We start from the raw sequence: 27,466 nt of genomic DNA, 5'->3' as shown, positions 1-27,466 counted from the left end.
TAAAATAATGGAAGCATTCAAGTAATTCAGGGTTGCATTATTATAGAAAGCAAAATGTGTGACTGTTGTGTCAGTATCATAGGGGGTTGTAAAAGCTCAGTAGCTCCCACACAGCTATTATTACAACTCAGCCATGACTCCTGATGTAAATAATTAAAGTAAAAGTTCTTGAGTCAGAGGTTTGGCTTACTTGAAAATATTTAATATGATTTAGGGTCTCATGAGAGGAAGAGTTGTAACAAGCATAAATGGTGCATGGATACAATTCTTCAAAGAAGAAGAGATTGTCTTTTATCTGGTGCAATGACGCACAGTGAGCTGACATCATTAATAGATATGTTTGCGCTGATACAGAGGCATTGTACAGTACAGTAAGCTGTGGTACAGATATTACATGTGATGAGATAGTTTAATTGCTGACATGGCAGGACATCAGGACATCAGGACAGTCCGTGATAGATTAGGATCCCTGTGGCTGGAGATGTGAGATCAAATGGTGTAGAGTTGAAAAGTCTGTGAATGTTGAGAGATGTGCATAATATGAAAGTATATATCTGTATGTATTTAAGTGAATGATTAAGGGTCTGACGGTTAAATATTTCACATCAACTGCTGTCCTGCCTGAGTGTCATTGAGCAAGACACTGAACCCCCAGTTGGTCTTTCTAATCTAAACAGCATCAGCTAAATTGGAAGTTGAAAATTGGTGTAGTACCATCATGTGTCCACAAGAGGTCAATATTGTTCTACTACTGTACAGGCACAACACAACACTGGAGTTAAAAAAATGTAAATGTGTAAATGTGTAAAAGTGCATTTTAACAGTAAATATGCCTAACACAATTTAGACAAGTCCACACTACAATGAATTTCTGAATGAATGTTAAAATCATCAAAACTCTTGATTGCAAACGATCACTACAAAAATCTAAAAATACATCTCATCTTGTATGTACAATAAAACGTTCTAAAATATGGATAACTGCTGTAGGATAGAAACCTTGCATCCCCAAATAGCAACTCCAATTGAAATCCTGCTCTTTTCAGTTTCATAGTGGCATTCAGTTAACCAGTAAAATGTTAATTTCAAACGGAGAGGGGGGCGGGATGCATATAAATTGGAGATACATAGTTTTCACATGACAGTAGCGAAATGTAAAAATTACATGGGATTTGTAGACATTTGTCTGACAACCAATAGCACCCCAGAGCAAAATACTGCTTTTGCATGATGAAGTATTTCTATTTACATAAACTTCCAACATACATCTTCAACCAGCTGGTGTTTTATGTCATGGGATGGGTGCATTTGAGGCGATCCACAACACGTGACAGGAAAAGGCAACATGGTGCGAATACTAAAAGAGTTCATAGAGAAACCTCCTGCCGTTGTTTTAGCTGACTCCTGCTGCACGGGCCTGTTGTTTTAGCTGACTCCTGCTGCACGGGCCTGTCCACAAACTGCAGACTCCTGCTGCACGGGCCTGTCCACAAACTGCAGGTTGATTGGCGTCGCCGGAGCCAGAAGGGTTCTGGTGATTGGCTTGACTGTGGTCCCCACAGGATCCTGCCTCACCTCGTAATGTTTGATCAACTTTTGAAAGAGAGGGAGAAAGAGAGACAGATAGATTCCACATCAGTAGTTGAAAAGTCCTGACTGTAGTCAATGTTTCACAACAAAACAATATGATAGATGAAATGGTAATTTTCCAGTAGGAACTTAAATTGAGATCTGAGAGTGCAGCTAGTCCACATTCCAGTTTAATCATTACCAATTCCTCACCTGAATTGTTACCATGGTTTTGCTTCGTGTTGAATCAGTTCAAAGTCTGACTTGTGGTGTTATTCTTACTGAAGCCAAAACTAACACTGCGAGACAGGCAGCGCCTAGTTCAAATAGCTATTATAGATCAATATTAGATTAATGCTTTCTGAGTGCAGTGTAATAACCAAGTCCCAACCTTTGGTAAAAAAAAAAGAAAGAAAGAAGGAACTGCATTGCAAAGAAACTGCAGTTCGTTGAATGGCCACTTGAGGCTGGCTGCAAAAGGGAGTCATTCCCCATAGAGCATCATTGTAAAATGTCTGACTTTACAGCATTTGGTTACTTTTGGTTCAAAAAACAGTTTTGGTCTCTCTAGCTAATTTCACCATTCATAATCATAACAAATGTACGGGGGTAATTTTTAATGCCCATTTATACAGTCTATCGCTGGAAAAGAAGTCTGCTTGTATAGAAGTCAATGGGAAGATGACCCTACTTCTCACTTGATTTATGACCTCAGTAAACACTTTCCTAGTGAGTTTATGGTCTCAATCGCTAGTTTCAAGTCTTCTTCAATACAGTGTGGTGTTCATTTAGTGAATTATGGTCCCATTTAGAGGGAAATAGGTGATCAAGTACACTATCGCTGATCACGGAACAATATCAGGTGGCGCTGCAGCTCTTCTCATTCAAATATGGTCACTTATGGCTCTAAGAAAACCAAGATGGCGACGGTCACAATGTGAAACTCGAGGCTTCAAATCCAGACTCCAGAAACCAATGGGAGACGTCACGGTGGCTACGTACATATTTTTATACAGTCTATGGTAATAATAACTAATAAAAGGCATACAGTGTTACTATTGAGAATGCTAATCTATGATTGACTAGTGCAACAGCCGTTTGGTTCATGATATTCAGAAGAGCTTTACCCGGGACAGGATGAGATACATCTCCAGCTCAGCCACCCTGCGGCCCAGACAGGCCCGGATCCCAAAGCCGAAGGGCACTGAGCCGAACGGGTGCTGCTTGTAGCGGTCGTCCCCTCCTCGCAGCCAGCGCTGCGGCAGAAAGGCATGGGGCTCGGGGAAGATCCGCTCATCGTAGGACACGGCATAGTGGCACAGATGGAACAGGGTCTGTGGGTGGAAGATTCCCAAGCAATGTGCTTTTCATTCAGTGAGTTGCATTTCCTTTTGTTTTTCAATCTGTGGGGTGAAGCTCTGGAACAGTATGGATGCTGAGCTCAAACAATGTTTAAGCGTGAACCATTTCAAAAAAATAAATAAGGAACATTTATTTAAAAGGTACAAGTTGTGTATATGAAGCGATTAATAGCATGGTATGATTATTTATATTGTATATATATTATAATATGCACTATTAGTTCATTGTATTGTACATAATATTACTCTGTAAATACGCAAATTGATATACATATTATTAATGGTATATTATATTTAACATATTATTAATAATTAATAATTTATTCACTCGAACTATAAATTATATTTATTATGCAAGGTATGAATGTATTTGTATATATATATATATTTGTATATATGTGTGTATGAATATATATGGTTTATTGAGAATGTAAATAGTATAAAAGTGGAAGTCAATTGATTAAGAATGTGAACTGTGGACTGGGGGTAGGACTAAATAAGTACAGTGTACTTCATCCTACTCCTTTTCGGACCTCGTTGCTGTCACGTATTCTGATTATTATTGTTTATTTATTTATCTATTTCGTTTTCTTTTCTTCTTTTTTTCACTTATATATATATTTTGTAACATTGATACTACTTGTGTATATATATATTACAGTTTCTTTTTTTTAAAGTCCGAAATAAAGCTTTCATTAATTCATTCATTCATGTGAAAAGACTTTGAGGCCATTTACACCTGGCACTAACATGCGTGTTCTGTGATCAGATTGCAATCGGATAGTGCTTGACCACATTAACCTGATTTCAGGCGATGTATTACATATTGCGCATATTATTACACAATGCGTCGTTATTACATATTGAAAGTGAGGTTTTATTACATTTTGCGATTTTATTACATAATGTACAGTTATTACGTAATGCGTCATTACACACCTGGTATTAATATGTGTCTCCAGTGTCCACATTGAGATCTGTTGCGATTGGATCAGGCAAGCTCCATAGCGTAGAGCAGGAGAAAAACAGAGGTGACTGTTGTATGTGGATTAAGAGGACGCATTGCATTTACACTTGTGTTCAATGTGGTCACATTGAACACAATGTGACCTCTGGAGGTGGTTTGGCCGATCAGATCGCAATCCATCCTCAATGTGTCTTGGGGGCGTTTACACCTGTACTTCAAGTGGTCAAGCACTATCCGATTGCAATCTGATCACAGCAAACGCATGTTAGTGCCAGGTGTAAATGGCCTCTTTCTTACTACACAGGATTCATGTGTGAGGTACAGATTTCGGTGTCTGGGTTAGAAGTCCTTGTGATTAACAACTTGTCGGAGTTAAACAGTGAGTCCTGACTATTAGATTAACAAGTTGCTGAAATGAAATGAGCCTCCAAAGTCAAAGGTCAAGTCCCTGTTGAAAATAAATCTGCGTGTAACTCAAAGGCTGGATGCCCAAATTTCACATAAACAAATGGATCATTTTCAAACTGTATACGTGACATGTAGTCTCACCTTTTTGGGGAAGAGATGCTCTCCCACTACAATCTCCTTTTCCACAGTGGTACGGGCATTCCCTGGTACCACTGGACACATCCTGGTGGCCATAGAGCACAAGCAGTCAGTCAAAAGGCAATTCATTATTATTAAGCAAAAATAATAGCTTTGTTTCATGTGATTATTTGACAATTGCAGCTATAGCCGCTGTGACTCTTTGTGACATTGAGCATAGTTCAGCGAGCAAATTGAGTGATGTTTCCTGGTTGACTGTGTGGTTTACCTGGTCGCAAAGCAGCACACAGAATGTGGTCACTACCTTCATAATTTCATCACCAATGTGCCTATGCAATCCACAGATAAGAGTGCAGTGGTTCTCAAACCTTCTCACATCAAGGACCCCTAAACTATCACAAATTAGACCACGGACCACCATTTGATAAGATTTTGTCCCAGGGTCTCCCTTAGATGTTGTATTACAAAAGGTGTATGAAACCCATGACCAAAACAGTCATACATTCTGTCATTGTGTTATTTATGGATGGAATATAGTGACAATACATTCCTCCCCTTTTTGCTGGGGACCTCCTGGACCCCATCAAGGACCCCACTTTGAGAAGCACTGGACTACAGCATGCCTTCAAATGAACAGAAAGAACTTGAGACTGCTGTGCACTGCTGGGAAGGTAGGCTGACTCCTCTAAGCTCACTGTTATCCCTTTAACCATTTCCCCCTGCCAACCTGACCACCCATTTAATGCAAAAGCAGGGCCAACCCTCACCCATCTTGCACTTCAACACTAAAACAGCTCAGATTAATTTGCCGACTGACTGTTAATTTGTTCAGGTGAATAGCGCGAAACACGGCAGCAGTAAATTCAACCTTCTGCCTGAAATAGTGTTTTGTCATTAAGGGTTTTACATCTAGAAGCCATGTCTGCATGTCTTATCCTGAGATACCCTGATAAAGGTCCAGTGAAATAATCTAACCGTAGCGTCTCCCTGACGACGGCCTTCAGATATGGCATCTTTGCAATGTCATCGCTGTTTGGCACCTTGTCTCCAGGGCAGATGCTTATCACCTCCTGGTATAACTTCTCCTGGATCTCTGGCTCCCTCGCCATGTGGTACAAAGACCATGAGATGGTGTTGGACGTCTGCAACAGAGCCGCCCACAGATTGTTATATGATCATGTTTGATCAAAGACCTCATGTGCTCTCAGGAAGCGAGGCATTAAGTCCAACAGTCCTTTCACTGGAATCTGGTTGTGGCCTTTTTCTCAATCATGTGTATACTATGCTAAATATGGGAAATACTCATACAATATGCATTTAATGTAGACACGTGTCAGCTCTATGATGAGGTCAAATCCTAGTACAGGTACTGTACATGGATGGAAAACATGAGTCACAGTGGCACACGTTTAACAGTCCTTGAATGTCAGTAACTGTACATATTTAGCATGTTCCCACATAACGTATATACACTAATAAATATACACATCCCTTCCACAGAGTGTGCACATTGCTAGATGATTGGTCGTGGGAAGCCCCCCTCACCGTGTCAACTCCGGCCAGCAGCAGTTCAGTGATGCTGCCCAGGATCTCAGAGACGGTCATCTGCTCGCTGAGCAGCAGGTGTGTGAGGTAGGCTCCCTCCACAGGCTCCCCCAGGCGCACCTGCTGCTGCAGCTCCTCCATTTTCTGCTTCACTAACACCTCAGCTAGAGGAGGCAAGAGGTGACAATCACATGAAGACTGACATTGATAAATATTGCCTTGCAAAAAAGAAAGAAAGAAAGAAATCAACCAATCAGTCAGTCAATCAATCAATCAATCAATCAATCAATCAATCAATCAATCAATAAGCTGCCAAACAACCCACACGTTCTGCATGGTAATTCACAAGCTTTTCTCATGTCAGGAGGAAACAAACTTAAGGGAGAACTTCACCGGAAAACAATGCTGATTTATTTTGCACATGATCTCACACATCGAAAAACAGTTTTGCAGGTATGGTATTCATTTAGTTTGACAGTTATTGAAAGTTGATTTGTGTTAAGTTGTGGAGCAGTGATGTCATTTTGTGCATGAATGACATCACTGCTCCACAACTGATCACAAATCAACTCTCAATAACTGTCAAACCAAATGAATGATATGTGTGAGATCATGTGCAAAATAAATCAACATTGTTTTTCGGTGAAGTTCTCCTTTAAATTTGACCTCAATACATAATGGCCAGTAGATGGTGCAAGAGGTACAAAAAACTGGCAAATTGTTACAGACAGCACAAAGACCTGTTTTTGTGTGGACTTTGTGTTCAGGTAGAGGCCTTGAAACTGATTTGATAACACAAACTGAAAATAGATATGGACTCTAGTAACCTGTTTTGGCTTGTGATCCTGTGTAGCTCAGTGGGTGGAGCATGGCACTAACACTCCCAGGGGTATTGGTCTGATCTCCATTGAGGACAGCCACACCTATAGCACTTATGGAAGTCTTTGGCGGTTTGAATTAAAATCTAAAAGCACGTTGTATGTGTGTGCGTGGAGGGGCGGGGCAGTGGGTGGAGTGTCATTTCAAGTAATTAGCAGGTGTAATACAAGATAGACTTGCAGAACATAAGTATGCTATCAGGATAGGTAACAAGGACTATCCTATGGCTAAACATTTTAATGAACATCATGGCAATGACCCCTCCTCTTTGTTGGCTATGGGTATTGACCATATCCCTGAGTCGGATGGAAGAGGGGATAGACAGAAACGCCTCAATCAAAAAGAGGCGGAATGGATTTTCAAATTAAAGGCTATTGTACCTCCAGGAATCAATGAGGACTTTGACCTTACACCTTTTTTGTAAATGTATCCTCCCTGTGTAAAGTTTGGTAAATGTATCCTCCCTGTGTAAAGTTTTGTAAATGTATCCTCCCTGTGTAAAGTTTGGTAAATGTATCCTCCCTGTGTAAAGTTTGGTAAATGTATCCTCCCTGTGTAAAGTTTTGTAAATGTATCCTCCCTGTGTAAAGTTTGGTAAATGTATATAGGTACATATATGTACCTATATGTACATATAATATAGGAAATCGGCCAATTTTATGTATGCACCATATATGGGAAACCTATATGTACATATATGTACCTATATGTAGGATTTAAAAAAAAAAAAAATAGCAGCGCACACGGGATTCGAACCCCGTTCTCCAAGGTTCAAGCCGTGCTGAGCTATACATTTTCTTATACTAACCAGAGAGCCGGGCACATTATATACTCTCTCGCACACAACGTAGACCACAATTGTCAGCGATCGGGAAGTTATTTTATGTGATGCGTACGATCGTAACAGACTAAAATGATGTTGTGTGTGTGTGTGCATCTATAGTCTGTAGGCTGTACGGCTTCAGAGGTTAACTTCATTTAACACCAGAGACTCAGGAGGTAGGCCTACACAGAGCCTCGTATAGTCTGTTACAATAACATAGTGTGCCCAGAGCACCTCGTTCCGCACTTGGTGCAGACCGGTGCAGACTTGGTCTAGTCAGTCACAGCTAGTAAGTACTTGCGCATGCTCGTTGCTGCAGGAATTGAATTCATTATTTTATAGTATTGCGCTAAACTATTAACCATAGTTGTGTCCTGGAAGCTTTTTGCTGGCACCACATAGCCTATAGTCCCATATTTATGATATTTCATGTGACATAAAATGCGTTGAAATGTAGTTTTCGTGTAGATCAGATTTCAACTCTCAGTTACACAATAAAAGACAATAAAATGCCAATTCACACACTATCAATATTGTCTCTATTCCAAACTACAACAAATGTTTTAACAATATGATGAACCAAATTGTGTTTTTTTACACGTTTACGTTGTAACCGCATTTTAGCCGGTTGAAAAGAGGGTGAAATTAGGTCTTAGACGTTCAAACCCAATATCACCCAGATTTAAACTAAAAATCAACGTTGAAAAAACGTTTTGTGCTCGCTGGGTATATATGGATCATGACACAGTGTATACAAACAGATTTGTAAATGACCTATATAGGAGGCATATACCTTGTATTGTGTACATATATGGCCTATATGTGGATATAAAGAAGTGAGACCTATATGACCTGTATTATGAACATATAGGGCCTTTATGTGTATATAAAGAAGCTATATAGGAGACATATATGCCCTGTATGTGCACATATAGTACCTATATGTGGATATAAAGAAGCTATAGGAGACCTATATGCCCGGTATATGCACTTATATGCACCTGAATCTGGCCTATATGCAACCTATATGCGGCATAAATGTGGCCTATATGCGCATATATGCACCTAAATCTGGCCTATATGCAACCTATATGCGGCATATATATGGCCTATATGCTCCTATATGCGCATATATGCACCTAAATCTGGCCTATATGCAACCTATATGCGGCATATATATGGCCTATATGCTCCTATATGCGCATATATGCACCTAAATCTGGCCTATATGCAACATATATGCGGCATATATATGGCCTATATGCTCCTATATGCGCATATATGCACCTAAATCTGGCCTATATGCAACCTATATGCGGCATATATATGGCCTATATGCTCATATATGCTGCATATAGGTTGCATATAGTTGCATATATGTTCATATAGATTCTTTCCATGTGGGTTGTATCATTTTTCAGCAGCATAAGTGCCCTCTATGTGTGGAACACTGCTTTTTTTTGCCCTCAAATGAATGGGAGATTTGGTACAACCTGACGTCACGTTGTCCCCAAAGACTATGGGATTTCAAGATAGTTACTCCCCTACTCCCCCTGTACCCTTTCCCGGCTCCTCACAACTCAAGCCTATTGGAGGGAGGGAGGGGTTATTGTGTGTTTGCAGCTGCAGCTCTGAGGCTCCCCAGCCACACAGTCACACACAGACCCTCACCTGACGTTAGTCTGCCAGGACTCATGTCATGACATGTAGCTTTCTGCTCAGTCAGCGACAGACAGCGTGCTGTCAGTATGTAAAAAACAACAAAACAAGCCGTGTGTGCCGCGTGTCCGTCGGTGTACAGCGCAGACAGCTCCCGAACAGAGAGAGAGAGAGAGAGAGAGAAACAAGCTGTGTGTGCCGCGTGTCCGTCGGTGTACAGCGCAGACAGCTCCCGAACAGAGAGAGAGAGAGAGAGAGAGAGAAACAAGCCGTGTGTGCGTCCGTGTGTGTAGGCTACAGCAGCAGACAGAGAGAGAGCGAGAGAGAGAGAGAGAGAGAGGCTGCAGGAGCACGCGCAGCAGCTGGGGAGAGAGCTCTGCAGCTCTGCCCTGCGCTGCGCCCTGAGAGGAAAAATCAGAGGTGCAGTAATTTTGAACAAGAATCACGAAAAGCCCCCAAAAGAAAATTAAAAACGGATTTCATGGCGCGGTATATGGCAAGTTGGACGAGGGAATGACGTGGACAAATCTCGCATTGTGATTACATGAGCGTGAGAGCGGGGCGTTTGTCCTCATTATTGTGCTGTGCTCTCGCGTCACTAGTCTCTTTTAACGTTAATTAACATGACTCAGTTCAATGTCATTGACCACAAGAAACTAGAAGAAACGATACGAGGCCTTAAATCCTCATCGTGTTGCCTAGACACCCTGCCAACAAGCTTTCTAAAAAATGTCTACAGTTGCCTGGCGACCGACATACTGAAGATAATTAATACCTCTCTTCTTACAGGCATTTTCCCAAAATCTCTAAAAACTGCAGTTGTTAAGCCCTTGCTAAAGAAGCGTAGCCTCGACCCCTCTATAATCAGCAATTACAGACCAATATCAAATCTTCCCTTTATTAGCAAAATACTCGAAAAAACTGTCTACCAACAACTCAATACCTTTCTATCCTCCAATGACCTCCTAGATCCTTTCCAATCAGGCTTCCGACCCCATCATAGCACCGAAACTGCGCTTATCAGAGTTATAAATGACATCCGAATGAACACTGATTCAGGTAAAATCTCAATCTTAGTGTTACTAGACCTCAGCGCTGCCTTTGATACGGTTGACCACGAAATTCTATTGGACAGACTGGAAAACTGGGTCGGGCTTTCCGGCACGGTCCTAGAGTGGTTCAGATCTTATCTGCAAGACAGGAACTACTTTGTCTCCATTGGCAACTACACATCTGACCAAACCAAAATGACATGTGGGGTACCCCAAGGATCAATTTTAGGTCCTGTCCTGTTTAACCTTTATATGCTCTCTCTGGGCCTAATTATGCAAAAAAACAAAATAGCTTATCATAGCTATGCAGATGACACCCAACTCTACATAGCCCTCTCATCGGATGACTATGCCCCCATAGAGTCACTGTGTCAGTGCCTTGCGCAAATTAATGATTGGATGTGCCAGAATTTTCTCCAACTTAATAAAGACAAAACAGAGATAATTGTCTTCGGCAAAAAAGAAGATAGGCTCAAAGTTACTGCTCACCTCGAATCCCTATCTCTGAAGCCAAAGGACCAGGTAAAAAATCTTGGCATTATTATTGACTCTGATCTAAATTTCAACTCCCACATCAAGCTTATAAGAAAATCTGCCTTCTATCATCTAAAAAATATAGCAAGGATTAGAGGCTATATGTCCAAACAAGATCTTGAAAAACTAATTCATGCTTTCATTTCTAGCAGGCTAGACTACTGCAACAGTCTTTTCAATGGTCTTCCCAAAAAAGCTGTTAAACAACTTCAGCTCATTCAGAATGCGGCTGCTAGAGTTCTAACAAGAACCAAGAAAGCTGAACACATTACACCAGTTCTCAAATCCCTGCATTGGCTGCCAGTAAATCTTAGAATAGACTTTAAAATTCTGCTAATAGTTTACAAATCTCTCAACGGGTCAGGCCCACACTACATCTCTGAAATGCTTCTACACTATGAACCATCCAGATCCCTGAGATCTTCAGGCACTGGTCTACTAATTGTCCCAAGGACCAAATCTAAACATGGTGAAGCCGCGTTCTCCCACTATGCCTCTCATAACTGGAACAAACTCCCTGAACACATTAGATCTGCCCCTACTCTGCCTATTTTTAAATCCAAGCTAAAGACCTTTATGTTTACTCTTGCTTTTAACTGCTACTAAACTACTGCCTCTCTCGGCCTGTAATTTTAAAAAGATTTTTCCTGTACATTTCCAACAAATGGACTGTACATGTAATAATAATACTGAAGAGTGCCTTGTAACTTATTTAAAACAGAAATAATGTTTCATGTTTGTTAATTTGAGTATATATTTTAACTAAAACTGTCGGCTGTGTTTTTTATGTGTTTTTTATATGTGCATTGCTTTGCTGCTTGTTTTTTCGATTATTTTTTTGTAAAGCACCTTGAATTGCCTTTGTGTATGAAAGGTGCTATATAAATAAAATTTGACTTGACTTGACTTGACTTGAACGTAAGTTACACAAGCCGCCACACACATATATGGGAGAAAAATAATAAAATTTCTAGTTCGCCACTGAATGGCCAAATTGATATAACTTTCAACCATTTTGAGCAACGCTGTTTCCATACAGGCCACCAGCGTTGGCTAGTTGTTGATATTTATAAAGATATTGCAGCTCTCATATAAATTATTTTCGAGGCGGTGGGCAAACTGTAATGGCGTCGATTTCCGGAAAAAATTCCTGAGCTGAGCACAGCCAAAGACTCGAGTATAGTATAGACAAGAGGATACGTCATTTCTTGGTTTTTCCCATATGTTTTTTCAAACCACCGTTTTGTTACATATCTGGGGGGTTAGTCCCCCTTTAACTTGCTCCTGAAACCTGATACCTCTTAGCTTTCACAAGTGCATTACATTGGATTGATTGAGTGCAATTTTCACACTTTGCAAAGTCATCCTGTGGGCCGGATTGAACCCTTCTGGGGGCTGGTTCTGGCCCCGGGCCGTATGTTTGACACCCCTGAATTAGAGTGTCCTTTCAATCAACACACCAAGATACAGCTTAAAGATACACTTCGTTTAGATCCACTGTTGAAATAAATCTGGCTCACCAACTTTAAAGAGGTGGTCCCAGGTGGCTACGAAGTGCTTCCAGAAAGGCAGGTAGGGCCAGGTGGACTTGGGGAAAATGATGACGACTTGGGAGAGGCGGAACATTTCCCCCACTGAGACGATGAACTTCTGGGTTTCCTCGGGCACCGTCTCATTCAGACAGCCCATACGAGTCTCAAACAACACCGAGCAGATCCCTGCACTCACAAACACAAGAGAATACACAATAGAATATATACTCAGGGATACGGAGGGGAACATTTGAGTCATCAGTCATGAATTGCTGAGCTTGGGCTTGTACGATATTGAGAGAATAGTGATGTTCAGTAGATTCTCTGTCACCATATACGATGTATCTGCAAGCTTGATCGAGACATTTGCGAATACAGCCGCTTCACACCTTCCCTTGACAGGCCCGGCGCCACGAGGGGGCCTCAGGGGGCTTAGCCCCCTCAGTTCAATTTTCGGCCCCCTCACTTGAAAAAAAAAAAAAAAAAAAAAAAACATTTTTTTTTTTTTTTTTTTTTTTTAAAGAACAGTTAATCTATAAAGGCCAGTTAGGCAATGTTTGTACCTGACATGTTTAGGCTGCTGTTTCTGCAGTCTTCATCAAATTTGATCAGTTTAAGTTGATGTAGGCTACCCCCTGTAAACATAGCTCTGTTGTTTCAGAATTGGCAGGGAAGCGCTATTTGCTGTGCTTTGGTTGTCACAAGGTGTCAGAGATGTAGCTATTTATTAAATTTGAACCTATGAACCCTTGAACCTCTATTAATGCCTTAATCTGCTGCTGTGAAATAAATGTTTTATTTGATTTTGAATAGTAGTCTTTCTTGTGTTATTGCACTTTTCAGAGGTTATTATGGTTAAAAAGTCCAGAAATAGGCATAGCGGGTATATAACCTATGTTTTACGATATAAAAATATCATATTAAAAAAAAAAAAAAACGAAAAAAAAAAAAACGAAAAAAAAAAAAAATCAGCCCCCTCGCCAGTTATAACAGCCCCCTCAGTCATTTCATCCTGGCGCCGGCCCTGTCCCTTGACCTATGAATCAGTTAGAATTGAACCGACAGTTTAATTAAGCTCTAAAGCAGGGGTTTCCAAAGTTTTTTTGCTTGTGACATCACACAAATCTAGGGACCCCAGATATTCAAATTTTGGTACGTCACTAATATCATCATCTGTGACATCATCAATGATGTCAAATGTGTTGTATGCTGATTTTCCCCCTCAGAATTCTGACATTGACAAAAAAATTGACATTTTCAGAATTCAGAATTATGACTTTATTCTCAGAACTAAAATATTTTTTTCACATGTGGCCCTAATCCTCTTCGGTAGTTTTAAATTGTGTGTAGTGTAAAATAAATAAACAAATGAAACATTTTCAGGTGACACCATTTGAATTCCAGGCGACCCCACTTGGTTGGTAAAAACTGCTCTAAAAATATTTGCTTTGCACACATAAATGTAGAAAAATACATAAAGATGTGGTAACAGTTTAGGAACTGATTGTGATCAATGCCTGAAGTGTAGTCTGTGTGAACCTACCTGTGAGACCACATGAGGAACTATCAGACCCACAAAACACCTCACATTATCTAATCAGCAGGCAAGGCCAATGGCTCCCTGAGCAGTTGCTTACATGTAGGTCAACAGTCTGAATGACACTAGACTAGACATTGATATGTTGCTCTACGCCCTCTCCAAGTAGTAAGTAAGTAAGTTTATTTATATAGCACCTTTCACAGAGCAAAGTCACAACGTGCTTCACATAGTCAACATAATACAGTTAAAACAAGACAGTTAAAACAAGTACAATGAAGAATAAAAAACACAAACAAGACACAGAGATACACAAGAGACTAAACAAAGGCCAGACTGTACAGATGAGTCTTTAGCTGCTTTTTGAAAATGACAACAGAGGCAGCAGATAGTAAGGCCAGAGGAAGGGCATTCCACATTGAAATGATCCATCAGCTTTAGTTTTAAGCCTAGAGTGAGGAATGGCCAGTAGGCCCTGGTCCGAAGACCTCAGTGACCTGCTGGTGGTGTAAGGGTGAATTAGACTGCTGATAGGCAGGAGCCTGACCATGCAGGGCTCCATTATGTAAAAACAAGAACTTTAAATTGGATCCTAAATTTGATGGGAAGCCAATGTAGGTGTGCTAATATGGGAGTGATGTGGCAAGTCTATTCTGTACTTGTGACCATGTGCACACACATGGTCCCTGAAAACAAGAAGATGTAAGCCAAAGGAATAAAAGGTGACTTGGTGCTGTTTCATTGGGGGTGCACACCCATGCCAGTGCTGAGTTTCCCCATCAACTTTGTTTACATTACCACCAGATCCAGCCAGTGAAATTCCCTCCACTGCTCATCAGGCTCCATGGCCTAATTGACTTGATTATTCAAGTGACTCCACCTGAAGGTGAGAGAGGACTATACCAACAGGGAAGTTGGTTAACTGCCCATCAAGTCACGAAGGACATTTTCCATACTGTAATTATATCGTATAGATTTGTTGGGACATAAGGTTAAATCAGGGCCGCTGCTGGCCATTTGGGTGCCCTAAGCGTAATTGTTTTGTGGTGCCCCCCCCCCCCCCCCCCCGTAAAACTTTCAATAACTGTCAAACGAAAGACTGCAAAATCATTAATTATGAACGATACTAGTGTATCTCACATTTCATTACATGTGGGAAACAAACAATTGTTAGAATTACTGTACATGTCAGCAAACAAGTGATTGTTAAACTGTACATGCAAGCAGGGGCGGACTGGGATCATAATTCAGGCCGGGCATTAGATACCAAGTAGGCCAGGCCGATACAGGCCGACGTGCGTGCCGGCGTCCGAAGGGCGGCGGCGAAAAATTTGGGCTGTTTGAAGCCCAATTTGGGCCGTTTGAAGCCCAATTTGGGCCGTTTGAAGCCAGATTTGGGCTGTTTGAAGCCAGATTTGGACCGTCTGAAGCCCGATTTGGGTCGTTTGAAGCCAGATTTGGGCCAGTTGAAGCCAGATTTGGGCCGGTTGAAGCCCAATTTGGGCCGTTTGAAGCCCAATTTGGGCCGAGTCCAATTTTACAATGAGATGCACCCACTTTAACCCTGAATAAAGTAATAAAACCACTAGTAAACCAGTAGGCGGCGCCTGGCCTGCTGTTCAGTGAGTGGCCTGACTGAGGGCACCAAAAAAAAAAAAAAAAATTTGGTGCCCTCAGTCACATGATGCCCTACGCAGTCTGCGTACTCTGCGTAATGGGGTGCAGCGGGCCTGGGTTAAATTAAGTGAAAACTAGAAGAGAGAAAATGCAGCTAAATATTGATAAATATACTGTATATGTGAATTTTGGATTGTGCAATGTGGGAGGGGTGATGGGTGGAGCCATGTGGGATTTACTAAAAATCCCCCAGTCCATGCTGACCTGCTGTTGAGGTGCTGAGGCATACCTATCATCCTGACCTTTAAAGGTGACGTACAATGTTTTTTCTAACCATGGTTAAAATTGATTGTTATATTGTTAGGTTTAATTGCACTTTCTTGTCATTTGAATTGGTTGTTTTCATTGTTTGTTTGGGTGAATAATTATGTTTTGTCGTCTTGTTCGCAGGCAAAATGCTGTCTGTGAACTGTCACTTTTGATGTTGGGATAATAAAAATCACCCTGCACCTTGTCCAGCTGTGTCTGCCTGCCATCATTACTGGGTTTTTGGTCCAGTGCTGAGGTGGCACATTCCCCTCACCTATTCATAGGTGTGACAGTACTCCACCCCATTCTCAGAAATAAATGATACCAAAGATCATCTCTTTGTTGAAGTTATTATACTAATCTAAGAATTCATATTGTGATCTTCAGTTTCAACAGTGTCTGTGACAGAATAAGGACAGCTGTAAGATATCCATGTCAAGTTCTACACAGCATAGAGAGTAGAGCAATGATGTAGATAAGGAAGGGCATGTGCTTTTGAAGGTGAAAGAGTCAAGCACAAGTGCAGCAAGGCTGATTCCATTTCCCTTCATGGTTCTATACAAAGTGTCTATTCATAGTATTCCCATGATGTCACAATCATAAAATGCATACATATATACATACATACTGTACATATCCTAACTAATGAAAATGTGCTGTGCTGACCTTCAAAGGCGAACTTGTAGAGTTCTCCGGCCAGGTCATTGACCATCACTCCTTGGCCCTTGGTGTCCCTTAACCAGGCCACCTTATGGATGAAATCCGTCACCACGTCATTGATGGCGTCGCTGTAGGCGGAGACATGCTTGGGCTTCAGCATCCGAGGGTTCAGGATGCTACGGATACGCAGCCACTTTACTCCCATCCTGCCAACACATACAAACCGGTTTAACATTAGGAAACAGACTTCCACATAGACGGAGTGAGATGAGTGACAAACTCATAACACCAAATACTGGTTCATACACAACTTAATTTGTTCAGCGGACAGGATTTTAAATAAGGAAGTGTTCAGATATATGACACAATCTTGCAAAATTACATTTGAATGGAATCAGTTTGTGTTGCATTTATCAGTCAACATTGCTTTTGTTTTTGGAGTTTACTATAAAAGTATTACTACTACTATACTCATTTTGCTGCGCACTTTCTTTCCCCCATACATATTTTTTACTGAAGCTTGGGTAATGAGTACAGTGTAGGGGTGTCACGATACACTCAGTTCACGATACGATACACGATATTGGGTTCACGATAACGATACGATATTTTTTTTGCGATCGATTTGTAAGTTGAGGGGGCATCCTCCACGCTAATTTGAGTAATTTCACCATTTTCATCCTCTGTGTCTAACGTCATGTATCGATACATATTGTCACGTTTTGATATCACGATATATTGTGACATCCCTAGTACAGTGTCATCAGCATATTGAAATAAAGGTCATAAAATATAGCAAAGAATAAGAGTTTGATGTATCTCCACCTCAAACAGTTCAAAACTAGAATATCCTGTACCAAAACTGTTTTTCTTATGATAGGGATGCTTGTCAAAAAGTCTCAATAATATGAAGAAAATTCTCTCTCAGTGAAGACAGCAACTCCCAAAGACAGACTGCAACTGTTGTTGCCTCATGTCTTTGTACACTTTGACTCTGATGAAAACACAGGAGTGTTGAAACCTTAGTTTGTTTGCATAATTCAAGGCTGTCAATCTATCACTGTGCTCGAGTCCAGTCCCTGTTGTTTTCTGGAAGACTACAACACTGTTTCTCTTAGAAGACATGTCCCAACAGTCACTTTCTAACAAGAAGCAATGCTGCAGTGTTTAGAACATTCCATACCTGCTACTCATTCTCTAATTTGGGAAATGTGGTTGTACAGGTCAGGCATATAAGCATCCAGAGACTTGGTATATAAGAGACCACCAAACATTGGAGATCAAATTGTGCATTCTGACTTAACCCCTAAGAAACCCCACACCTTCTTAGATGATCTACCTGATGGCAACAGACATTGTGGAGCTTGTACACAGTGCCACTTTACAACAAAATGCAACATTTTTAACCATCCAACAACAGGAAAAAAGATCAAAATCAGAGGAAAGATATCTTGCACAACTACCAATGTTATTTATATGCTCACTTGTCCCTGTGGGAAATCCTACGTGGGCAAGACGTCCAGAGCATTGAGATAAATAAAAAGGGTCAAGAGCACTTAAGACACGGATAGCAGAGCACCGCAGTACAATCAGAAACTGTGATGTAAAAAGTTCAGTAGCCATTAATTTCACGCAAGCACACCACAATGTCTCCCAACTCAGATACGTGGGCATTGAACATGTTACGGCCCCTAGGCGCGGGGGGAACATGGACAATCTCCTTCTAAAGAGAGAATTATGGTGGATTGACTTTTTGGGCACCATGGCACCTATTGGACTCAATGAGGACTTTGATGTCAGACCTTACTTGTGAGACCTCTGTGCTGTACTCATTTTCCAGTTGTTTTTTGCCTTTTATTTCCTTTTGATACAAGACTGTATGGATGAATGTTCTCTGTGAGATACTTAGAGGGCCGAGCTGATTGACAGCATCCATTTCTATAAGAAATGTCTAAAAATATGTCTAAAAAATATGTTGAATATGTTCAAAAAATATATTCTAAAATATGTTGTGCATATTAGTGTGCAGTGATTGCTGTGTAGAGCTATTGTATATTCATTCAGATAGGTTCTGCTACCATTTTCCTTTCCCTTAGAATGTGATTTATGTTTTGTGAAACTGTTTTGAAGATTGTACCTGGGTCTGCCTCCACACCACTAGGCGGAGACAAAGACCCATGAAAATGCTATTTAAGCACTTCCTCTGTAAATGTACTTTTCACTTGACACTGACGAAGGCCCGAATTGGGCCGAAACTGTTTGTCTTAATAAATGTCCGCCACGGGAGCTATCTAAAACTTGTGTTGCGAGCCCCTTTTTTCATTGTACAGGCATATACCAGATTCCCGCGTTTGTAATGTGTTTGATGTCAGGCTGCAGGCTTGCCACTCTGTCTGCTGTGATTCAGATTCAGATTCATTTATTAAGGACTGCACAACAAGTCGGCAGAATTTGCTTTCGGTACAGCAATTGTTAAGCACATGAATATCGTGTCAGCATGAGACATTACAGTACATAGACAGACATATGGCAACATAAATACAGAACATTCAACATATACATTGCTGGAGAGGTATGCAGTGAGATTTCAGAGGTGAGTGGAGTTCAGAAACCTGATGGCAGTGGGGAAAAAATGTGGATGAGTGCTGCCAGAACATGTCTGACAGGACTGAGTGAGCAGCAAGGGAAAGATGCTGCGATTGCACAACCTCAGAAACATTGGTAGAGCTGGTCCAAGAGTCAGTCAATGGAATCCTGCACAGTCTGCAGGTTGTGACTCAAAACCTGTGAAATATCAGGGACTAAATCGGGTACACAAAACTGTGGTCGTTACTAAGGAATGAGTGAGGAATGAATCAGGAGTGACCCGATAATTAATGAATCGTTAACAAGTAGTTCCCGTACAACTCTGAATCCAGGACTAGTAGATAATGATAATTGATTGCATTTTCTACAGGGTTTTGTTTTGTTTTGAATTTACAGTTAGTGCTCAAGATTCTTATGAAAATAAGAATGACCGCCTGGTGGGTCAGCTGAAGCGGCCGGCGGGGAAACTGGCACCTCAGGGTCTTCTGTGTTGACCAGCGGCCGGCGGGGAAACTGGCACCTCAGGGTCTTCTGTGTTGGCCACTTCAGCTGACCGCCTGGTGGGTCAGCTGAAGCGGCCGGCGGGGAAACTGGCGCCTCATGGTCCTCCTCCTTGATCGGTGGAACCTTATCCGCTAAACCCATTTCTGAGTTGTTCATACTGTCAGGCATGCTGTGAGAAATGTGGATTTAGTCACGGATAGTTGATGGCCAAGACAAACTTGGTAACTGAAGTCTCGATAAGTAGGAACGCTGTGGAACTTGATAGCTGGGTCTGCAAGGTTCGAAGTTGGGAACGGTTGCAGAGTGTTGTCGCGAGATTAGTTTAGTCTATGAACAACTGCAGAGGACTTGCAGAGCAACCCTTTATAGGTCCCGAATATGACATCACCTTGTGTTATTATGACATCATCAGTGAGACCATCCGAGACATGATTTAAGACACTTATGAATCATGACATCATCACCGTCTGCGACATCATCAGAGATCTATGACATCATAGTAGGAATGATGACATCATCCTAACAAACATGCCCCCAGGCCAGAAATATGGATAGAAAGGTGGCATAGAGACAGTTGGCATGTGTGGGAACGCCCAGAAGATCTTATACGGCTGGCGCGCGAGTAGAGCTGTGCATCTTCACTGATCTCACGATTCGATACGATTCGATTATACAAGTCTACGATTCGATTCGATCCGATTATACGATGCATCTCGATGCATCGCGATGCATCTTAAATCGATGCATCACTTTTTCCGCAATACATGATTTTTTTTTTCTCACTTTCTTTTTTCTCACTGTGTGGCTACTTTTAAAATAAAAGTGCATTTGGAATTGCATTGTATTATGATCCATAATTAAAATAAACAACTGCATGTACTTACATTCTATTTTATTTGATTATTTAAAAAAAAAATATATATATATATTTTTGATATTTGTTAATCGATTCAGAATCGTCCTATTAAGCATCGCGATGCATCTCTGAATCGATTATTTTCGGCAGCTCTACGCGCGAGTGGGGTAAAACCGCCCATATATCTCAATGGGCTGACTCACCAAAGGAAGGTGCTGCGGCTCTACACTACAGGTTTGGGGATTCTAGGGCAGAACACAAGAAGTCTGTTCAGATGTGCGTTTACTGCGGTGGTCAAATCCCCGATCGTGTCTGCCTGGGCTGGGCTAGCAGCTAAATTCTAACTTTGCTGAATGGATAGAACGGGGGATTTACCCCACCCTGACCACGCCCCCAGCCAGGCTGAGCCAACTATCCCAGCGTCTATGACGAGACATCACCTCAACCTATAATAATGCATGTGTGAAGAAAAAAAAATGCCATCTGGGCAGATAACACCTGTGACGTCACTCGGGCGGGCTACTGTACTTACTGTAATTATAATAATATACAGTCAATGTGTACAGCAGAAAACCTTCCAAAACACCCCGAAACAGCGTTGCCAGACGTACGATAATTATCGTATTTGTACGATAATTTACCTCCAAAATGACCCTCTGGTATGATAGTCTCGGCTCCCAGACGTTTGGTGAGCTGCGCCACCAAACGTCTGGGAATTTCACTGTCAGAAACTGTGTCTCCGAGCCCGGCGAGAACCGCCGGCAGCAGACACGCCTACATTTATTATTAGAATTTTATTTGGTAGCGGCAATGCCATTTATCATAGTCCTAACACAGAGCATGAAGCTGATATGCTCCAAACAAAATTTATAGCTGTGGTTTATTTTACAATAATTTTTCCTACCCGGAAGTGGTGCGAGACACCGGTTCTGCATGAGAACTGCCCCCAGAAAGCAGGCCCGCCCACAACACTCATGATTGGTTCTCCGATGCAAGGCTTCCAACAGCGCCACCTAACGTTATGCAAAGATTTAAATAGTAATATTCTCAGTCTTACAGGAGTGAAACGGATTAAGACTGAGGGCTGAGTCTACTGGTATGATAACACTGCCCAGAATGCATTTCGGCACTGCAGCTAGCAGGAGAAAAATCGGAATTTCCACCATTTTCCCCCCAAGGCAACTATTTAGTTTCTGCTCTCTATCTATGGTTAATATGGCATTTTATGAAGACTTTTTAATAGTTTCAGTAGTCAAACGTAACTAGTACTGAAACTAGTAGACCCCCAATATGCAATCGGTTTTTCAAAATAACGCCTATTTGGAAGTATAATTTTGGAGAACCAGAGACCGCACAGCCGACGGACCATCTCAGCTCATATAACCCGGCACCAGACTGGTCTCAGGCGAATAACAGACGCTCGGCGTACGGAGGTAATGATCCGAGAGAATGTCACAAGTCTTATGTTCGATTTAGGGGCTTTTCATGTGCGCGTGCCAGCTGCTTTACAAAAAACAGTCTAGATGCAGCTATGTGTGGGGGAAAAACAACTAACTATATATAACTATAAACATAAAACTACTCTCATGAAGAAAGTGGTCAGTATCACAGATATTTATGAACCAATCATTACCTAATGATTCATTAATATAGTATCTCCCAGTCTGTTGACTCATCATCTATCTACTAGTCCTCGATTCAGAGTTATTATGGAACTACTCGAACGATTAATTACGGTAATTACCGGGGCACTCCTGACTCACTCCTCACTCGTTCCTTAGTAACTACCACAATTTTGTAGGCTACCATATTTTAAAGTACACTAAATCTAGAATTGGACTTTTACCTGTCCTCTGATTCATCATATGGCCTGTGAGGTGAAAGCAGAGCCAGGTTAGGAGCATGGGGGTTGACTCACTCTGTCAGGGGTCCGTACGCCTGGTTCCTCAGCTCTCTGTAGCCCCTCCAGTGTGGCATGTCTGTCCGGACCGGGTGTCTCCCCTCCTGCCTCAGCACCTGCTCTATTAGCTCAGCACTGGCCACATTCACCACCACCAGAGGACCATACGAGGACTTCCACAGAGGACCGTAGATCTTGCTGTGTTCAATCTGGGAGCAGACAGTGCAGGGTAATTGGCAGGGGTGGAAAGAGTACCAAAAAAATCGACTCAAGTAGAAGTACTGTTGTACTGGGGGGGGGGGGGCATATTATCTCTCCTATGCAATAGAAAGTACAAAATATACTGTATACTGTGTACTGCATACTGTATATAGCTCAAACTAGGTTTTTTCCCCTCATTTTCTTCAAGTTCATCAACTTCAGTCAAATCCGATGGGGTTTTAGTTGGATTTACATCTGCAGAGGTGTTTTCTAATTAACTCATCCGTTTTCATCTCCTTTAATTGTGATTAAGTGCCAATGTATTCTCATTCTCATTAGTCATTCAACTTGTGGTGAAGTGTTGCATGGTACTTCCAGAGAGGTCTGGTGATCACAGTGCTTCCCACACACAGCATAGCCCCCCTCCGTGCATTGTGATGATTGCGACTTCTGGCAACACTGGCAGTTAGCAAGGGTCAACAGTTCTAGAAAACTTGGGGAAACTTTGGATGTATTTTACTCTGTACTCTGAAGCTATTTAAAATGTAACAAAGTGTGTTACTTCGAACAAAATTTACTTAAAGCAGGACCCTCAGATTTCTGGCAGAACTGCTTGATTTGAAAAAAGACAAATTAATATTTTCATAGGTTAGTGTAGCCTAGGCTACTGTATGATGAACGAATTCATTCAACAACCAAACATCGCCGATGTACGCCAGCCAACGTGCATGAGTGGTTCTCAATGTGGGGTCAGGGGACCACCAGTGGTCATTGAGAAGATTCCAAGATTTTCTGTTGTATTGTCTCTCAACCTAATAGATATGGAATTCTGGACAAAATCATATATCTAGGCTACATAAAAATAAAAATAAAATCTGATTTGCATCTGAGAAACCAAATCTCATCATATTGGGGGTCCATGGCCCCAATGTGAACTAAATTAGGGCTACTAACAGGCGATTGTAATCAATTAACAGGTGATTAACAGGTCAGGTGACACAAACAGCCAATGAGCTGTGTGTATTGTAGCGCCATATTGGTAGGAAAATGCTTGTGACATCATGGGAATAGGCTTGGAGTCGTGAGGAGCCGGGAAAGGGTACAGGGGGAGTAGGGGAGTTACTATCTTGAAATCCCATAGTCTTTGGTTCATCGTGACGTCAGGTTGTACCACATTTTGTGCAGTTTTGAGGGCAAAAAAAAGCAGGGTTGAACCCATAGAGGGCACTTATGCGGCTGAAAATGATACAAATGGTACAATGGTAATATTCTGGTCTCAAATGTGGAAATACTGACCAGAATTCTTCACACACCACCCCCAAAGTCATATATATTGGTTAAAAGCTGAAAAAAGTGTTTTGGGGTTTAGTCCTGCTTTAAGTAAAAGTAAAATTACTGATTTTCAAAACTACTCAAAAAAGTACAAATACACAAAAAAGTGACTCAATTAGCCTACAGTAACTAGAGCTACGTATGTCATTAGTTACTTTCCACCTCTGGTAATTGGTTAGTTATTGGTTGAGTGTTGCTATAGGAATGTGCTGTAGAAGGGATAAACAAGGACATTTTACAGAACCAAAAACAGAATGGCCAGTAGGCTACTTGAGTCCAAATCACAATATAATTTATAAAGCTAAACCGTTGCAGCCTACAGATAGGATTAAATGCAGGCTAGAATAACCTCATTTGTGATCTAGGATTTATAGTCAATATATTGAGGATTTTAAGGTGAGACACCCCAGGTGAATAGGGTCAATAATAATAATAATGCTAATAATAATAATAATAATAATAATAATAATAATAATAATAATAATAATAATAATAATAATAATAATAATAATAATAGGCCAATAGCAACAACTAATATATCACCACAAAAATTCCCAAGTTGATTACTTATATTAAGACAATTTTTTTACACATTTCCTGCAATTTTGTATGCAAAGGAGGCATTATCTAATTAAATATGTGATAATTTGCATACATTTCCAGAACAGAAATCTGACATTGGATAAAGCCAGGTTCAAAATTCTTGTTTATTTTTGTTGACATATTACAGCCAAAGGTTTTTACCGAGGGAATTTTGGATATATCTTATTAGCTACTCCATAAATCAGAAAATAGGCTACATCAACAGTAGCCTACAATAACAAGTTTTTAAAATAGCCTACATGTTTTCATGAATAAAAATGTTATTAATCAAAACATGTATTAAAACAAATAGCCTACGGTATAGCCTAATCAGGCTCTGAATGATAGGCTAACAAACCCCTCTGTAAAAACCTTCAGAATAAAGTTTGGTGGATGGCTAGTGCTTGAAGTGGAGATTTCTGACTCAGATGGGTGACTGGCACAGAAAAGAAAAACAAAACAAAAAACGTGTAGCCAGCAGAAAGGAATGCACATTGTGTAGATAATGTAGTAGGCCTACCGGTAACACTTTACAATAACGTACACAAATCCTATAGTAGTTACTGATAAACTAACCATTAACTAATCGCCAGTTAATCATTCGCTAATGAAAAATTTGGCATTAGTTTATCACTAGTTAATCATAGTTAATGAGTAGGTAGTCATTAGTTAATGATTAGTATCTAATTTCCTGAGTAGAGTAGTTAATCAGTACCTAATGATTACTAAATTTCAGCTCGTGAATAGAGTAGTTAATCATTACTTAATGATTCCAAAATGTCAGTGCGTGAATGTATTAGTTAATCATTAGTTAATCATTAGTTAATCTTTTTGTGTACCCTATTGTAAAGTGGTGCATCATACTCAGTAGTTTATGAATACTGAATCATTACCTGTCCATTAGTTACTCTTTTCGCACCCTAATATAAAGTGAAAGATATCCTTATCAAATAAACACTCCCTCCAGGTGAGATTCGAACCCTGAACCCCAAGATTGTTAAATTGTAAGTCTGGTTCTCTACCATCTGAGCTAACCAGCCTGTTGCTTGTTCGAGCCATACTATTGAATGTAGAGCCTGAGACCAAGTATTATAGTTTAAAGGTATATTCCACCCAAATACTACTTTCTGTCCAAGTACTTACAAGCAGTGTTGGGAGTAACTAGTTACTAAGTAACTAGTTACTGTAACTTAACTACCTTTTTCAGTAACTAGTAATCTAACTAATTACTTTTTCAAATTCAGTAACTCAGTTACAGTTACTAAAATAGTAACTGGACTAGTTACTAGTTACTTTAGGACATGAAAATAACGGACAACTTCAGAGGATTACCCAGTTTCTGATCCTCAGACCTAGTCCGGGGAAAGAGCTGCAGCCAGAGCCCCAGAGGCTAAGGACCTTGATAGGCTATAAGCCTCCCCAATAAGCGAATGTTCAATGCCACACTGTGGCACAGCAACACTAACATAATGTGTGCATTAATAACAATCGAAGCGGACTTTTAAAAGTAACGCAAAAGTTACTTTCCCTAGTAACTAATTACTTTGAAGTAACTGGTAACTTTAAAGTAATTAAATTACCTTTTGAGAGAAGTAACTAGTAACTGTAACTAATTACCAATTTTCAGTAACTTTCCCAACACTGCTTACAAGTACTTAGACATAAGTAGTATTTGGCTGAAACATACCTAAGTACTTGGACATGAAGTAGTATTTGGATGGAATATACCTTTAAAACTATAAGTATTTGGAGAGAAGGTAGTATTTGGGTGGAATATATCTTAAAAACTATAAGTACTTGAACAGAAAGTAGTATGTGGATAGGACATAATACTTAGTCTCTGACTCTACAGACCTATAGTATGGCTCTACCAAGTAACAGGCTGGTTAGCTCAGATGGTAGAGAACCAGACTTACAATTTAACAATCTTGGGGTTCAGAGTTCGAATCTCACCTGGAGGGAGTGTTTATTTGATAAGGATATCTTTCACTTTATATTAGGGTGCGAAAAGAGTAACTAATGGACAGGTAATGATTCAGTATTCATAAACTACTGAGTATGATGCACCACTTTACAATAGGGTACACAAAAAGATTAACTAATACATTCACGCACTGACATTTTGGAATCATTAAGTAATGATTAACTACTCTATTCACAAGCTGAAATTTAGTAATCATTAGGTACTGATTAACTACTCTACTCAGGAAATTAGATACTAATCATTAACTAATGACTACCTACTCATTAACTATGATTAACTAGTGATAAACTAATGCCAAATTTTTCATTAGCGAATGATTAACTGGCGATTAGTTAATGGTTCGTTTATCAGTAACTACTATAGGATTTGTGTACGTTATTGTAAAGTGTTACCGGCCTACCTAATGTAGCCTAGCCTGTGAAGCTTACTTACTTGCATTTGATGTCCTGATTGGAAATAGCCTTTACCGAAAAGCCAGTATAATGACGTCATGAAAGAAGGTCCATCCAGGTCGTCCATAGTTTTCTGTTTACTGCTGCCACCCATAACAGTGGTGGTGGATGCGTGGCGGTGGATTCCCCCATTAAACCGTACACACTTAAACGCCGTGGTCGCTGGTTGAAAGCCATTCACGTGTTGTTGACGATAAGCGCGTATTCCGCTGTGTGTTAGTGGTCTGCGGAGCATGTTTAGCGCCTGCTGCTCGTCTCTCCACCCGCCCAGTGAGGTGAGGTCTGTGACTGCCTCTGGCTCTGCTCATTCTGGGCGCTGACAGTGCAGGCGCAGCTCTGTGGAGTGGACTTTGACATTCGATTATTGTAGCCAAGTCTTGCCTCCAAAAGTAGGCTAGGTCTATACACCCACAAATCAATGATTTAGGTTTAGGCTATATTGAATTATTGAATCTTGAATTGTCAGATAGAAGGGAGCT

General features: G+C 40.7%; 1 protein-coding gene across 1 annotated transcript; it reads right to left on the bottom strand.

Annotated features, from left to right (window-relative positions):
- Positions 1–217: 217 nt before the first annotated feature.
- cyp27a3 (cytochrome P450 family 27 subfamily A member 3) lies at positions 218–27,255 on the bottom strand. Its single transcript, XM_083638515.1, has 9 exons — positions 26,968–27,255; positions 22,455–22,645; positions 16,597–16,796; positions 12,456–12,653; positions 5,989–6,152; positions 5,419–5,585; positions 4,447–4,528; positions 2,697–2,903; positions 218–1,593 (listed from the first exon to the last, which is right to left on the bottom strand). Exons 1-9 carry the CDS (start codon positions 27,220–27,222, stop codon positions 1,426–1,428), a joined length of 1,632 nt encoding a protein of 543 aa, XP_083494641.1. The 5' UTR covers positions 27,223–27,255; the 3' UTR covers positions 218–1,425.
- Positions 27,256–27,466: the final 211 nt, after the last annotated feature.

This window comes from Poromitra crassiceps, assembly GCF_964638095.1.
Source record: "Poromitra crassiceps genome assembly, chromosome: 6".
NCBI lineage: Eukaryota > Metazoa > Chordata > Actinopteri > Beryciformes > Melamphaidae > Poromitra > Poromitra crassiceps.
This window is presented reverse-complemented; position numbering and strand designations above follow the sequence as displayed.